This window comes from Tasmannia lanceolata, unplaced genomic scaffold, assembly GCF_043159265.1.
Source record: "Tasmannia lanceolata isolate RefF3 unplaced genomic scaffold, GAP_Taslan_0.1 ptg000006l, whole genome shotgun sequence".
NCBI lineage: Eukaryota > Viridiplantae > Streptophyta > Magnoliopsida > Canellales > Winteraceae > Tasmannia > Tasmannia lanceolata.
The window spans coordinates 34,463,111-34,480,014 of record NW_027518683.1 but is presented as its reverse complement, the minus strand read 5'-3'; the positions used below and the strand labels follow the sequence as shown (position 1 = coordinate 34,480,014).

Below are 16,904 nucleotides of genomic sequence, written 5' to 3'. Positions count from 1 at the left end.
TAAAATGGAATAAAAGGACTCGCCAACTGGTCAAATAACTAAACTATCCTACTACATAAAAAAAACCACAAATGAACAAAAACACACAAACAAAACTACACTAGGGAGGAAATATGGGCTGATGTAGTGAATCTAGGGATACTTCTGCATCAGCGTGGTACCCATCTCCTTCGCATACGAGGAGAAAGGCATTAGGTTGGATATGTCCAAAAGGAAAAAGACACCTCGTCTCTATTTTAAGTAGTTGATAAGGCCAGAAGGAAAAAAATCCTCCACGTTTCTTTTTGAAGTAGTTGTGTCCAAGTAAGAATATGAGTCGTAGGAGTAGTTGTTGATTGTTAGGGCTTTAGTGATAACTGTTAGATCATATCGACTGTCAAGATTGAGTATTAGATAGAGAAGGAACTTCATAGATATGTAAATACTCATGTACAAGGGTGTTTGCACTAGCAACTTTTTTCTGAAATAAAAAATTTTCTACTTTCTTTCCTCGAGACAAGTAGTTTCATCTCTATCTTCGTGGATTCTAAGAGAATCTTTCGTGAATTTGAAGTCAACCTTCCATGTGGACGAAACATAAATTACTAAGGCTCTGTTTGTTTTAAAAAAAAATTAGTACAATAATAAGTTTTGGAATGTAAATCAATTCCGAAAATTTAAAACGAACAAGGCCAGAAATAATGATGTATCATTTTCTAACAAGACTAGTCGGCATGATATACTCTTCATTCTTGTGTAGTATCCTTGATAGCTAGTACCAATTATAGGGGTGCTTCAAAGCAAAATATCCACATATGATGTGGGGAAAATGTGTATAATTACAGGCCATTCAAACTTATAAACTTCCACAATGGAAAGAGTAAAACTCCATACAAATAGGTCATTAACTTTCTCAATGGAAAGAATAAAACTCCTTGATACTTATTCTAATTCAGGGATTGTTGTCAATTTTGTACCGTGAGTTTCTTCTGGTAAAGCTACTTTAGTATCTGGTGGACATGTAGAAACGAATGGGTTTGGAGGCATCATCAAGATCTCCTCACTTCCTTCCAACATCTGGACTACACTATTCATAGAAGGGCGATCCACCGGGTGCCATTGTATGCACCAGAGAGCCACTATAGTTAGTTTTCTTGCTATCTCAGCATCTCCATCTTCCTCAATCCTAAGTGTCAATCCTTCTCCTTGATTGAGTTTATTATATACCCATTCTGGAAAGTAAACTTCACTAGTGTTTTCTATTGTAGCATCGTTGTTCTTCCTACCTCCAACCATTTCTAGCAACAACATTCCAAAACTATAAACATCTGATTTATAGGAAACATTTCCAAAGTTTCGAGAGAACACTTCGGGTGCAATATAACCCATCGTCCCTCTAGCAACTTTCATAGATACAATACTTTGTGCCTTCGAACATAACTTTGCCAATCCAAAATCAGATATCTTCGGATTGAAGTTATGGTCTAGCAAAATATTGTGAGGCTTAATATCGAAATGGAGAATGCGTTGCTCACAACCTTGGTGTAGATACTCGATTCCTCTAGCAACACCAACTGCAATATCTAGAAGCTTTTCCCAGCCAAGCAATGGGTTTTTAGCCCCTGTCGAGAAAATGAATTTCTCTAGTGATTTATTCGGCATGAATTCATAAATAAGTGCTCTCCTGAATTTGTCAGCACAAAAGCCTAGAAGGCGAACTACATTGACATGGTGAATTCTACCAATGGTTCCCACTTCATTAATGAACTCTTCGCCATTGCCACCAGAGTTTTGGAGGAGCTTTATGGCAATAGTGACTTCATTGGGAAGCTTCCCTTTGAACACAGAACCATAACCTCCTTGACCCAATTTTTCCTTGAACTGATCTGTCATCTTTTTCAAATCAACATAAGAGTATCTTGTAGGTTTGAGAGTTTTGTAATCTTCCAAGAACTTTTCAACTTTGATTTGGTTTCCTATTTCCTTTCTATCTAATTTCCATCTGTTGTAGACTTTAATGCCGATCAGGGTTGCCACTAAGAGAACAAAGATGCCTATGCCGACGCCTGCACGTGTAACAGCATTGAAAATCATTAAGAAGTTCTTAAGATGCATTTATCTAGTGTATAAACATAGCAGAGTGCTTTACCTATTTCTAGGCACTTTCCACTTAGTCCTGCAAAAATTAACGCAGAAAGTTAGGATCATTATGCATATGGTCTTTATTCATTACAAGAAATTCAATCCCTCAATTGATCATGTACTTAAGAAATCAAAGAATTCTTAACTTTCTAACATTGGATTCTCTTTAAAAAGATCAAAACTACAAATTCAATTGTGGCTACAAAGTAAATGATTAGAATAATAAATTCATTTGTAGGGATTAACTAGGCATGAATCCATAAACAACATATTATATTGAGGCAAAAGAGTAAATGTTAAGAAGTCCACGCCATAACCATAGTCCAACTAGACACACGTGCGCACGCACACACTATAAAGAGTTTCCTAGAAGTTCTCCACTTCTTTTAGGATTCGAAACATTAGAAAACCTACAAAATCTTTATGATCAAGGACTAGTTTAGTTCCAACAATGAGAATAAACATTTCAAAGTTGAATAAACTTTTCAAAGTTTTGTAAGTTACAATTAAAAGCCAGCGGAAATTAATTTTCCTTCTGAAGTGCAACAACTTCTAAAAGCTTAAAAAGTCAACATCGTCAACTAAAATCATATGGGTGCATCACTTTGACCAGTAGGACTAGTTGGATCCCGCCATCCTTGGTTGATGAACCTCTGAATTCTTCCTCTCATAATAATCAAAATAAAAAGTTTAGCCGAGGCCCAAAAAAGAAATATCTATGGTCATTATTCTGAAAATGCTCAATCTATGGTTCTATTACACTTATATCGTGAATTTAATTTCAATTGTCCTCTTATTGTTCCTTGGAATTAGAGTATGGGCATGAACATCCTACCTTTGTGAGGGTTTTCAGTCTTCCCTAAGCGGGTCATTAGAGTTTTCACACTAAAGCACAAAATAGTTGGATTTTCGTAAGATACAAATCACATAGCTTTGTGTTTGGGTTGGACTTTATATCAGGATTATAGTTCGAATGTCATATGAGGTCAGATTGTAGACCTATGATGTGAATTTGTAATTTTTAGCTAATGGAAAAAAATTTGATCGTTTTGTGGATGTAGGCACCATTGTCGAATCACATAAATGTCTTATTTTCATGTGTTTGCATGTTTTATTTTATTTTATTTTGCATTTCCATTGAATAATAGATCAATATTGTTACAAAATTTTTAACCAAAGCTAGGTTGGGCTTTGTGATAGTCATGAAAAGTTGGAATGTGAGGTTCAAGTTGGACAAATTTGATGAGAAGTATAACATTAGTAAATAGAATGTCAAGATTCGGGATATGTGAACTCAACAGGAAGAACAAAAGGCGCTCAAAGGGAAAGAAGCCTATGGAGAGGAAGGTTCTTGATTGGGACGATTGTAAGTTTTAAGTCTGATCCATTTATGTCTTGTGAATATATGCGTTGTATTACTCCATAAATGAGGATTCAACGTAGAAGGTTGAAAGAAGTTTGAAGGCCTCTACATGGATATCATTCAAACTCGCTATATCTCAAGAAATGATTGTGTACTCTTTAGATAAAAGAAGATATGTTAATCTCTGATCTTCTAAACGCACTTAATACTATTTTGTCAATTTAAAGTATTTATGTTTGGCTTGAAGTTGAGAATATATCGTTATATTATTGTATTCTCTTCTTTCATCATATGAGCATCTCATTACTACTATGTTCTATGCCAAAGGGAAGATAGGCATAGAGGTGGTTATAACAATCCTTCTCTCAAATGAGATGAGAAGAAGTATTCTTGATATCAATTTCAAGGCAGAAGGTATGGTTATCAGCAGTAACAACGATCCTTCTCTCAAACAAAATGAGAAGTATTCTTGATCACAATGTCAATGTAGAAGGTATGGTTATCGGAGGTAACAAAAAAAAAAGAAAATAAATATGGGGGTAACTTTAGATCCAGATCGAAGTTTAGATCCAATATGAAGAACATGAAATATTTCGTAAACACACGGTATTTCGTAAATACAGAGTGTAACTAGAAAAAAAAAAAGAACCTCTAACAAAGCTATTATTGTAATGGATAATTTTTGTGATGTTGAAGTGGTCTTTTCCTGTGATTTGAGAGTTGAAGCTCTTTGATTGTTTTCACCCTTGGCATATTTTTCATTTTTGAAACACTTAAATTCCTTGTGTTCTTGTGTGTGCATCCTTGATATCTCAATTTATTTTTATTTTGATCAAGCCCTTGATAACAATTTTCACAACGGGTTTAATAAAAATATAAAATAGAGAAATTTATATAAGAATAATAAATTAAGGTCACAAGAAAATTATGTGGCATGCTATATTTTATGGCTACACCTATGAGCAGATCGAAGCTTCCACTATTTGTGAAGATTTAAAAGTATATGATACCCAGATGGTCCATGATCAAGATAGAATCCTGACCGTAGTCTCACTACAACACTTTTACCAAAATGTGGGAGCTATGCAATTTTTGAAGTGATGAATGTTGAGGCGGTGGAAGAGAGAATGTCGGTTGAGTAAAAAAGATAGACTTGAAGCATTGCTCTCCATTCTATCAAGTTTGGAATAGAACGACAGCTGCCCCCAGTCCCTATTTAAGAAGTTTAAATATGGGTTTAAAGGCTAATGGGCTCCAGCCCATGTGGGCCCACAACGCCTAGTCCATTATCTAATGGGCTTATATATTAGAACATATCTAACAATCTCCTTCTATGTTCTACATATAACATCACTGAATAGATAGATAGTGTGATGTTCAAACAAAATATTGAATCATCCACATCACCATATCATAAAGATTTGTAATCCATCTGAAAACACGAATACTTTTATGATTAACAAAGAGTTTTAGATACAATCTAAACTCAACCAAAAGGTAGTTGCACATATAAGTGAACCCCATTGATCTTAGATGAATTCATTCATGGGGTATGATTCTCATCGAGATCCAAAATAAAGTTCCACAAAAATGAACTCTATACATATTGCATGAAAGCATAGTCTTCGTGACTTTAGAAGATTTACTCATCAAGTAAGTCATCCTCATCAAAGTCCAAATCAAGACAAGCTCCTCCTTGTTCGCCAATTCCTGTGAATTACCAAAAATGGATTTCATTAAAAATGAATCCAATCAAAAGTGTAAACAAGAAAGTATCTAGTTCTACCTAAAGAAGAACTTAGTACAATTCCATAATCCACGAAAGTATATAGTTCTACCTGAAGAAGAATTTAGAACAATACAAAATGGCTGAAAAGTATCAGTATCACTCTCACCATAAGCATCATTGTCAAGTTTTAATAAATAACAAGACCTAAACAGCTTCTTTTGCAAATAACTATTCATTATTGTCAAGTTTCAATAAAGAACAAGACCAAGCTAGTTTCTTTTGCAAAGAACAATTTCATGTTTCACTTGAATGTTACAGTCATCTTATCCAAATTTGAGTTAAGTTGAATCATCTATGTATGGAATGTCCAACCCTTCCCAAAAAGGATAACCAAATTTGAGTTAAGTTGTATCATCTATATATGGAATGTACAAACGTACTCAAACAAGGGCATGTCATCTATGTATGGAATGACATACAACAACTCTAAACATCAAAGAAAACATATCAAGTGCTTATCTGGGCCATAAGAGGAAGATTCAAATATTCAAATTAACATGGATAATAGACATTAAGTCATTTCTATACAGACTTTAATCCCATCTCCCTTACAGTTTTGAATATTTGATCCTTTTTCAATCCTTTTGTGAGAGCATCGGCCATATTATCCTTCGATCTCACATTAATCAAAGTGATAGTCCCGTGTTCAATGAGATAATTCAGCATGGCATGTTTCAGCCTAAGATGTCTCCTCTTACTATTAAAGAGTGAGTTCTTCACAATCGTTATTGTAGCTTGATTATCACAGAACACACTTAAGGAATTAATCCTTAACCGAGTTAGTGGAAGGTCCATAATCAGATTCTTTATCCACTCTGCTTCATCTGCAGCTGAAGCAAGAGCATAAAGTTCTGATTCCATAGATGACAACACAATGCAAGTCTGTCTCTTCGACTTCCACGCAACAGCAGCTCCACACAGGGTAAACACATAACCACTTGTAGACTTACTGTCTCTTAATTCTGAGCCCCATGATGCATCAGAATAACCTTCCAGGACAGGAGGATGGCCACCATAACAAAGAGCATAATCTTGAGTACCCTTAAGGTATCTCATCAGCCTCATAAGAGCATTCCAATGCTCATGGCCAGGATTACTAGTAAAATGACTCAGCATGCCAACTGTAAAGGCTATGTCTGGCCTAGTGCAACTCATAGCATATATGAGACTACCAATCAGTCTAGAATAATCTAACTGATTCACACTGTCTCCTTCATTAGAGATCAGTTTCTTGGTATAATCAAATGGTGTCTCAATCGGTTTGCACTCACTACATCCCCATATATAAAGTAATTTTTCAATATAATGGGTCTGGCTAAGGGAAATTCCTTGCCTGTCAAAACTTACTTTCATACCAAGAATGGTGTCAACAACACCCAGGTCTTTCATGTCAAATTCTTTACCCAATGTTAGTTTCACGTCACTCACTACAGAGAGATCGGAACCAATAATCAACATGTCATCTACATACAAGCAAATAATTGCGACCTTATTCGACACAGAACGATAATAAAGGCATTTATCCGAGTAACTCTTCAGAAACCCAAGGCTCTTTACTATTTTGTCAAATTTTTTATGCCATAATTTAGGTGCTTGTTTAAGACCATATAAAGATTTGTTTAATTTACAAACTTTATTTTCAAAATCTTTCATGATAAACCCTTCAGGTTGATTCATGTAGATTTCTTCTTACAGTTCTCCATGGAGAAAAACTGTCTTTACATCCATTTGATGCACAACAAAATGCTCAATGGATGCCAGGGCAAGAAGAATTCTTATCGTAGCCAAATGACAGACCGGTGAGTAGACATCAAAGTAGTCTATCCCACGCACTTGAGTATAACCTTTAGCTACTAAACGTGCTTTATATTGAGCTATTGATCCATCAAGATTAAGTTTCTTCTTCAAAATCCACCTGCAACCCACAGTTTTAGCCCCTTTTGGCAAATCGACTAGCTGCCAAGTTAGATTTTGCAACAGAGAGCTCATTTCATCATCAATGGCTTCTGCCCACAACAAAGAGTCCCTAGATCGCATCGCTTCCTTATAGGATGATGGATCATTCTCTAAATGGTGGATAACAAAATCCTCACCAAAAGTTTTAAGTACTCTTGCTCTTGTAGAAACTCTTACAGGAACTGATTCAGAAATCAGATTGGGACTAGTGTCAGAAGTAACTAGTTCAGACTCAACCAACAAAGTCTTTATTGCCTGGTATGGTCAAACCCTGATCTCTGAGAAATTTATTCTCAAAGAAAACTGCATCTCGAGATTCTATAATCATATGGGTTGATAGATCTAAAAACCGACCAGCAGCACTATCTTCTGCACCTCCTAGATAAACACAAGTGTTTGTTCTAGTTCCCACTTTAGGTCTCCTATGGTCTGATATCCTAACATAAGCAATACAGCCCCAAGTCTTAAGAGTGTCATATCTACAGGGATGCTTATGCCATAACTCATAAGGAGTGGAGGAGCATTTTGAGTTTGGCATTCTATTCAGGATGTGATTTGCAGTCAAGGCTGCTTCTCCCCAATAACAACTAGGCATGCCAGCTGTCAATAACATAGAGTTTAACATTTCTGTTAACGTCATGTTCTTACGTTCAGCTATGCCATTAGATTGAGGTGAGTAAGGAGCAGTAGTTTCAAGGATTACGCCCTGAGAGGCACAGTAGTCCTTGAACCCTGTCGTTGTGTATTCTCCTCTTCTATCACTCCTAAATCTCTTAATTTTCATGTTCAGTTGTAATTCAACTCGATTCTTGAAAACTTTAAACTTATCAAAAGCTTCATCCTTTGATTTTAACAAATAAATATGACAATATCTTGACATATCGTCGATAAAGGTGATTAAATACTTCTGACCACCTCTAGTGGTGAAACTTTTAAAATCACAGAGATCAGAATGTATCAGCTCAAAAAGTTGTGTGTTCCTAGAAACCTGGCGAAAAGGTTTTCTAGTAATCTTAGTTTGAGCACAAACCTCACACCTGTCAAACTTAATTGACATATCTAATGGGATATTATAAGTTTTAGCAAGTTGGACCATTTTTCGATAGTTCACATGTCCCAATCGGTTGTATAACAACTTAGGATCAACAAGTGGTGAACTAACCTGATTAATAGTCTCATTTGCTAAACTCAATCTATACATACCATTGATTAAGAAGGCACAACCAAAATAGTACGAGTTAACAGTTAAAGTTACTCTACCACTCAAAAATGAAGTGCACATACCAGCATTATCAAGCAAACTAATGGAAATCAAATTCTTTTGAATAGTATGAACTACTTTAACAGCTTTTAAAGTTAGTATTTTACCTGAAGAAAGGGTCAAGTTCGCAGTACCAGTGTGAGTGACCTCTACATCTGCTCCACTAGCCACTATAACAGTCTCCTTTACTTTGGTAACATCATTGAGAAGTTTCTTTGAATTGCAAACATGACAAGTCGCACCTGTATCTAACCACCACTCTGAAGAAGTACTGGCCTTATCTTTGCCCATCATGGCAACAAAACTTTTAGGCTCAGCCTTATCTACCAACAGAGTAGTTTCCTTTTGTGGTGTGTCAGATTTAACTTTCTTAGGTAGCCTGCAATCTACTGCAAAGTGACCCCATCTCCCACAGTTGTAGCACTTGCCCTTCTTTCTCTTAAAGACAGTCTTTTTGGCTTCCAACTTGGGGATATCACTCTTAGGTGACTTGGATTTTTTAGGAAATTTCTTGGGATATATGACAGTGTTAGCAGCTGACTGTTGCTGTCTAACAATCTCCAAGTTATTCCTAGCTTTATTCTCATCTTCGATTCGAATGAATCGTTTGAGATCATCCAGTCCCAATTGCACTTTCTTTCTATACATTTCTGTTTTGAAAGACTGCCACGCAGATGGTAACTTATATATGATTGCACCCACAAAAAATGGATCACACACTACTATTTTCTCATTGGTTAATTTAGATTTCAAATTCTCTAAATCAGTTACTTGAGGAGTGATTTCCATGTCCTCATGGAACTTGAAATCCATGAATTTGTCCACCAGGTGAGTCTTGGACAATTCCTCCTCCTTTCTGAATTGAGCATCTAAATTATCTCAAATTTCTTTAGCAGTTTCAAATTTGCTATAAGTTTCTGCAAGACGATCTGACAGACAGTTCAACAAATAGTCTTTGCAGAAATCTTCATCTCGGATCCATTGAGATTCCTCAACACTTTCAATCGAATCACCCTCAGCAAAGGTACCCAAAACGGTGTAGAAAACATTCATGTATTTCAGACCGAATTGAGTCTTTCGCTTCCAGGAATTAAACTCAGATCCTCCAAACGATTGAAGTTTGACCATCTCAAAGGGAACTGCAGTCTTGTCCATTTTTAGGCTATTTACAAAAAATAAATTGGAAAGAGTGCACCTGAGTTGAAGAACCAAATTGCGAAAGCCAAATCACGAGAATCAAACAGAACCGCGAAAAATAGCAAGAACCGGCAGTGAACCCGACGGCAAGAAGAACCGGCCACAAGAATTTGGTGCAAAGAGGGTTCAGCCACTAAATATACCCACAACAAAACGAATTTGAAGTGGAGGAAACCCACAGTCAAAATTGCCGAGATGTCTTCCACCTCCCACTCCAAGAGCAGTAAATTTCAACCACGTAGAGGAAAACTAAAAATAAAAGAGAGTGAGAGGGTGGAAGAAAACCAATTGAGATGGAATATCAAATCAGCCACCACTTCAATGCAAAAATGAATGAGAGATACAGCAAGATGCTTCAAGAACTGTTGAGGCGGTGGAAGAGAGAATGTCGGTTGAGTAAAAAGGATAGACTTGAAGCATTGCTCTCCATTCTATCAAGTTTGCAATAGAACGACAGCTGCCCCCAGTCCCTATTTAAGAAGTTTAAATATGGGTTTAAAGGCTAATGGGCTCCAGCCCATGTGGGCCCACAACACCTAGTCCATTATCTAATGGGCTTATATATTAGAACATATCTAACAATGAAATCACTCTATTTGTGTTCCAACCCCTGTTCGACGCCATCTTGCTAGGCTTCAATAAATGTCCCATGCATGAGGCCCTTTGAGTCCGTGTTATAAACTTATAATTGTAAGGGACCGTCGGAGTGTAAATGGGAATGAATTATACACTAGGATTACTTAGAAATACCAAACATCATGTTTCACAATCTAGATCACACGATCCCATTCACAGATCATTTTCAATCTGGATCAACACTAGAATTCCCAAAAGATCTCTATAAATTTCTCATTTTAGGTGACATTCTAGACTTTTCAATGTTGGTATTTGGGAGGGACTTGGGACTTTGGAAAAAGTAAAAACTATAATCCACAAAATGCACAATTCTATAATGACATAAACGACAAAAAACTAAGTATAATTACATACCGTAATATTAGGTGGAGCGACCGGAACAAAGCTTTTGTAAGATACCATGTACAAAAATAGCGAACTGAGTAACCACTATCACACCACGTACGAAGGAAGTTTCGTACCATGTACCAAAGTGATACGCATTGTAGGTAATATTGTGTCAAGTAGTCAAGCATGGGAAAAGGGAGGCCCTCAGTGTCATCCAATACATAGACCTAAACTTTGTTGCAAAATTTATGGGGTTTACTAGGTGTCTTGGTTGGTTTTGGGATGCAAAATCATTTACTAATGTTTGGTTGCATGTTTTAATTCAAACTACTATCAGACTACTTGGCTTGTCTCTCCCTCGTGTGTCCATGTGGCATGACTTTTGTCCCCTACCAACCAACTTGAATAAAGAAGGTTTTTTTCTACTAGAATCTTGGGATTTAGCTCTCTCTCTCTCTATGTATGGGAAAAGTGTTTCTGGTCGATCGACCAAATAACTTATCTGGTCCAGAAACAGAGTGGACCCCACATTGTTTGGGTCATTCAAATTAGTCATTTGATAGGTCCTGGCACAGAATGACAAATTTTGTGAAGCTAGAGATGGAAATGATGAAGTTGCAGAGAGGATTAGGTGATGAGAGGGGTTTGGTTCGGATTTTTAGGGAAATAGGATTGAATATGGGGTGGAAAATAAGCCTTGAAGCTACTGTTGGGGTGATGAAAATAAAGAAAATGAAATGGGTTTAGGTGGTGGAAATGATGGAAGTAGAAGACGGTTTGATGGTCGTAGAGAGGGGGTTTGCCGGAATTAATGGCGATTGGGGTTTGTAGGAACAAGGGAAGATGGAAACGGTTGGATCTGATTTGATGGGGTGATGATGGGAAAGGGTTTGGTGGTAGTAATACGGGTTTTGAAATGGGTTTTGGGTTGAAATGGTGATGGTGTTGGAGGTGGTGGGATGGAGATGGGAAGATAGTGGTGGTGGTGGATTGGCCGGATTCCGGCTGGAGGTTGGTCAGAGAAGATGGTGGGGGTTTACAGAGATGGTGGGAAAACTGAAGTGGGTTTGGATTTAGTGAGAAGGGGTTTGAGATGGGTTAGAGGTGGACAAGGGGCAGAAACAGGGGATAGGGTGGTCGGATTTAGGAATGGCCACCGGACAAAATAGGAATGTGTTTAGAGGGGTGGCTGATGATGGAGTGGAAGAAAAGAGATGGTTTGGCAGAAAAGGGGGGGTTTGGGTTTTGGAGAGGGTGAAGATGAGAAGATGGTGGTGATTGAATTCTGGCAAGCTTGCCGGAATCAATGGGGATGTTGGTTATGGAAGTGGAAGACGAAGTGAAGTAGAAGAATAAGAGGGTTATGGATTAGGGGTTTGATAGGGGCTGCCAGATTCAATGGAGGAGATGAGGGTTAGCTTCTAGTGGGAGGAAAATGGGGGTGCGATGGCTGGCCGGTAGCAAAGGGAGTGCTCGGCCCTCTTTTTCTTCTTCCCCGATCTCTCTCTGCTCTTTTCTCTCCTTGGCTGCTAAAAAAAATCCAGCAGACCCCTCTCACAAGCTCTCTTTTGGGGTTAAGTAGCTAGGGCTTTTTTTTTTCATAGTTGATCTCAACCCTTCATTTGGTATCTTTTTCCTCTTGATTGCTCCCAGCCCTTGATCTTTGTCTTTGCCTTAATACCATCTTAGAAACCCTAAAAACCTAGAATGTTCTAATTTCATCTAAGCCCTACACCTCACCTCCTTTTATCCAACGATCCATGCTCATTACTTGTAAAGAAAGTAATGTAAATTTCCAAGAATGCCCACTCTTTTCCATGGGAAATGCTATATTTGACTCCTTCTATTTTATGGACAGCCACCCTTTAAAATATTTTGACTACTCCTTTAAGCTACAGGAGGGTGACTTGAGGTGGAAAAGGAGTGGATTGTATTCTCTCTTTTTCCTATACATAAGAAATGGTATTAGCACACCCCTGCAAGAATAATGCACCCCTCTTCTATTTATTCATCTAAGAAAATGATTTTAGCCCATCAATTTGATTTTAGGCATTCACAAAAGCTTGTCTTTTCTTCCATTTTTCACTCAACCGGTCTTTTATAAATGAGCAGAGGGAACTGATATCACCACAACCCGGTTTTGATATTGGAACACCCAATTCGATGATTCAACCCCCTCCAAGATAGATAGAGGAAGGTGATATCGGCACTTCGACTCAACTTTGGGAAATTCAAGATCGGTCTCAGGAACTTGAAATTTGATTCTGGGGGACTTCGAATTTGGTCTGGGGACTCAAATTTCAGGGTTTATTCAATCTTTTTTTTTAGGAAACTAGGGTCAGGTCAAAATGGGGTGTCTACAGGTATCAACCCTTACTTTTTACAATGGTAGATGGAAGAAATAAAAGCTCTCAAGCCTCTTCAATAGGCATATACAAATGTAGAAGCTCAATAATCACTCTTGTTTTTCACTCAATGAAAACAACCCTAAAAGGATCTCTCTTGAAGGATTAAATGTAATGGCACACTAGAGAAATCAAATGAAAAAGAATCTCACATTCAATATCAAAATTAGAGTAGGTGAGAGTTTTATGACTTTAAAGATGGTAGCTAGGGTTTGGAATGCAAGAGATGTGCCTAGGGTTTCTCAAGAGGTTGTTTTAAATAGCAAGTCACAAAGAAAACACTATTTTTTTTGCTTTCAAATGCGTCGCGGATGAAATGCCAGACAATCGCCAATTATAGCCGTTTGAAATTAAGACGCTCGCCAAAGTCCGTCCACGGACGTCCGCCAGATCTCGGACGACCGTCGTTTTCTCGATAATTTTTACTCACCCTTTCAGGGTGCAGACGGGCGTCCGCCAGGTTCCCGGACAACCGCATTTTTTCGGTTATTTTGTTTGAAATCAAAAGGTTCAAACAGACATCCGCCAGTTTCCCGGACGTCCGCATTTTCCTTGGATAGTTTTTCAAAGGTGCCAACGGACGTCCGCCAATATCCCAGACGTCCGTACTTCCTCTGGATACTTGGATTTACATTTCTTGAGGAAATTTACTACGGACTTGAAACCATAGGATCATCCTAACCCTTCAATTGTGGAAGTTTAAAATGGACAGATTTAAACCTCCACATATCTGTCCATTTTAAATCTCCACAAATCGAAGGGTAAGGATGATCCTATGCAGATGATTTTTTGGGCACACACTATCTATGTCTTGATCCATCAAATGAATGGTTTGGACTTTAGATCGCCAAAACAATGTGGGCTTCACTCTATTTATGGCCGACGGACCAAATAAGTTATGGAATTAGTCGACCAGATAAATACAACCATATATATATATATATATATATATATATATATATATATAGAGAGAGAGAGAGAGAGAGAGAGAGAGAGAACGGTTCCTACACACGTGTAGATAAGTTATCTACACACTAGCTTAAAATACAGTGGGGGGCACATTATTTGGGTGATCCAAACCATTCATTTTTAAGGCCCTCACATAGATAGGGTGTCCACAAAAAATCAAATCCGTAGGATCATCCTAACCATTCGAACTGTGGAGGCAAAAATTGGACTAATTTGTGAAGGTTTAAAGACATCCATTTTACCTCCACAAATCGTAGGGTTGGGATGATCCTATGGATCTGATTTTTTGTAGACACCCTATCTATGTGAGGGCCTTTAAAATGGATGGCTTGGATCACCCAAACAATGTGGGCCCCCACTGTATTTTAAGCTAGTGTGTCGAGAACTCTCTACACATATGTGTAGGAACCGTTCTCTCATATATATATATATATATATATATATATATATATATATATATATATATATATATATATATAGCAGGATGGGGGTTTCACTATTCACGCTGACGTGCACAGTCCCCCTTCCGGCTTTAGATCCCACGTGGCACCTAAATGTTTCGAAAACCTAAATTTTTCAAAATATCTCAAAAATGGCATGAACTGGTATTCCAAGATTTTCTCCTGGTTTCTCTGCCTTTTAGTGAAAGGTTTCTTATTACTTCCATATTCCACATATACTTACTAATTTATAGCTATTCATGAATCGAAATCTTTCTCCATAAAATCAGCCACTTCCCCCTTTCTCCTAAATACTTATCCTTAAAATTAGCAAGTTAATGTAATCTTAAATCTCTCAGGCTACGAATTGCCGTGTATCACCCAGAATTTCTTAATCGATGGCATAAATCTCTCGATTTCTGCTTAACAGAACACCCCATTCAACGATAGTGAAAATCACTTTCTTCTCGCCTCTATCCTTTCTTCCAATCCCACCGTCCCCAAATTCCCTCACATGCCATACCGTACTATTTTATTTCCTTAGCAGAACCATCATGTCCAATCTAGCAGCCAAAGGTAAGTTTAGTTTGGAGAAAATTCTACAAAGAAGCAAACAGGAAGTTGAAGAAGTTGATCAAGTATTGCCACATATTCTGTCACCAGAAACATGTTGAATCTCAGTTTATCGAGTTGAAAGTCAATGCCTCTCACTGACAGGATTTCAGATTTTATAAGCACTCAAAAGTTGAAAGAAAACAGAGTATTTGTTTCATGAAACTGCTTCTAGACAACAGTTTCCTTGCAATGCCCTATCTCCACAATGAAAATATTTCGAGAGACAGAATAATGAGCAGAGGAAAGCATAAGGATTTTATAAATGTTTTCCTTGTCACATGAAAAACCAAACCAACACGGATTTAAGAATAATAGAAGACTTAGGCGTTCTATTGTTTCTTGGGGAAAATAGGGGCTTAGAATTTGCTATTGTTTCTTGGAAAAAAGTATTTGATCTGCCATTTTTTTAAGTTCTAATGCTTATTATGCTAATTTTTCTTAGCATAGGTGTTGATACTTCATTCGGTAAACAGATTTATAGGCATTGATTTCTTAGGATTCAAATTTGTAGATCTTCTCTTTGGGTTGGAATAGAGAAATTTTCCTTAGCATGAAACACCTTATTACGATTTGTATATGAACGTGTTTTTCTTATGAATTTGATTTCGTTTTTGGGTTCATATTGATGAGAATATGTAGATCCTCTCAGCGTAGATACTTTTTTTATTAATAACTTTATGTTTAGAACGAATATACTTTTTTTATTAATAACTTTATGTTAAGAACGAATAGAACTTTGGACATAACTTCCCACGGCAAGTATTGTAGCGCAGCACCATTGTTGCACCTCTAGAGAACTACGGTCTACAGCAGAATCTTTAGTGTAATAATCAGCTTAAGTTAATGCCTTTCTCTGTTGTTAGAAGAAAAAGCCCTTTTTTAATTACTACGAAATGAAATTGTTGTATTTTTGTTCTAAGAAAATTATATTACCACCCTCTAAATTACTCCCTTATTTTGATGGTAGCACTCTTTTTATACTTTTTAATATCTAAAACAAGATTCACGCCAAGCATTGCACGATTGTCACTCACTAGTGTCTGTGGGAAATGATTTCAACGCTCCACATGTTTGTCGTGTAGCATTTAAAGGGCTTTAAGAGCTTTTTGAGAACCGTAATATTCCTCTGACAGCCCTTTAAATGCTACACGACAAAAATTGAAGCGCATGTTTATCAAAACATTGGAGCGCAGAAATAATTTTCTCATATATATATATATATATATATATATATATATATATATATATATATATATATGAGGAATAAGAGTGTGCGGTCGAGGGCCTAAACACATGGGCCCCACACTTTTTGTAGTGATCAAAACCATTCATTTGCAAGGCCCCATCATAGATAGGGTGTGTACAAAAAATCAGCTCCATTGGATCATCCTAACCCCTCCAAAAGTGGAGGGCAAAAATGGGCAGATTTGTGGCAAACGGTGTCTGTCCATTTTGCCCTCCACTTTTGGATGGGTTAGGATGATCCTATGGAGCTGATTTTTTGTACATACCCTATCTATGATGGGGTCTTGCAAATGAATGCTTTGGGCCATCCTAACAATGTGGGCCCACATGAGTTTTTGGCCCTCGACAGCACCTAAGCTTGGTGCGGTCGAGTGCACACTCTTATTCCTCTATATATATATATATATATATATAAGATAAGATAAAGATTTTTGAGCGATCTCTCAGATAGCTTATCTGAGCAAGCTCATATAAATAGGGTAGGTAGCTATGTTGATTCGGTTATGTTACATATTGATTCTATAGGACCTAACATAGATAGGGTGTTCCTAAGAAATAATCTCCATAGGATCATGGTAAG

The 16,904-nt window shown here is 37.3% G+C and overlaps 1 protein-coding gene across 1 annotated transcript in view; it reads right to left on the bottom strand.

The window, feature by feature from the left end:
- Window positions 1–719: 719 nt before the first annotated feature.
- The window catches only part of LOC143880251 (rust resistance kinase Lr10-like), a 28,019-nt gene continuing 11,834 nt past the window's right edge, over window positions 720–16,904 (bottom strand). Inside the window, exons 2-3 of the mRNA XM_077383088.1 lie at window positions 2,129–2,155; window positions 720–2,045 (exon numbers count right to left, since the gene is read on the bottom strand). Of these exons, the coding sequence (XP_077239203.1) occupies window positions 922–2,045; window positions 2,129–2,155 (1,151 nt within the window). The 3' untranslated portion in view covers window positions 720–921. The remainder of the gene's footprint in view (window positions 2,046–2,128; window positions 2,156–16,904) is intronic.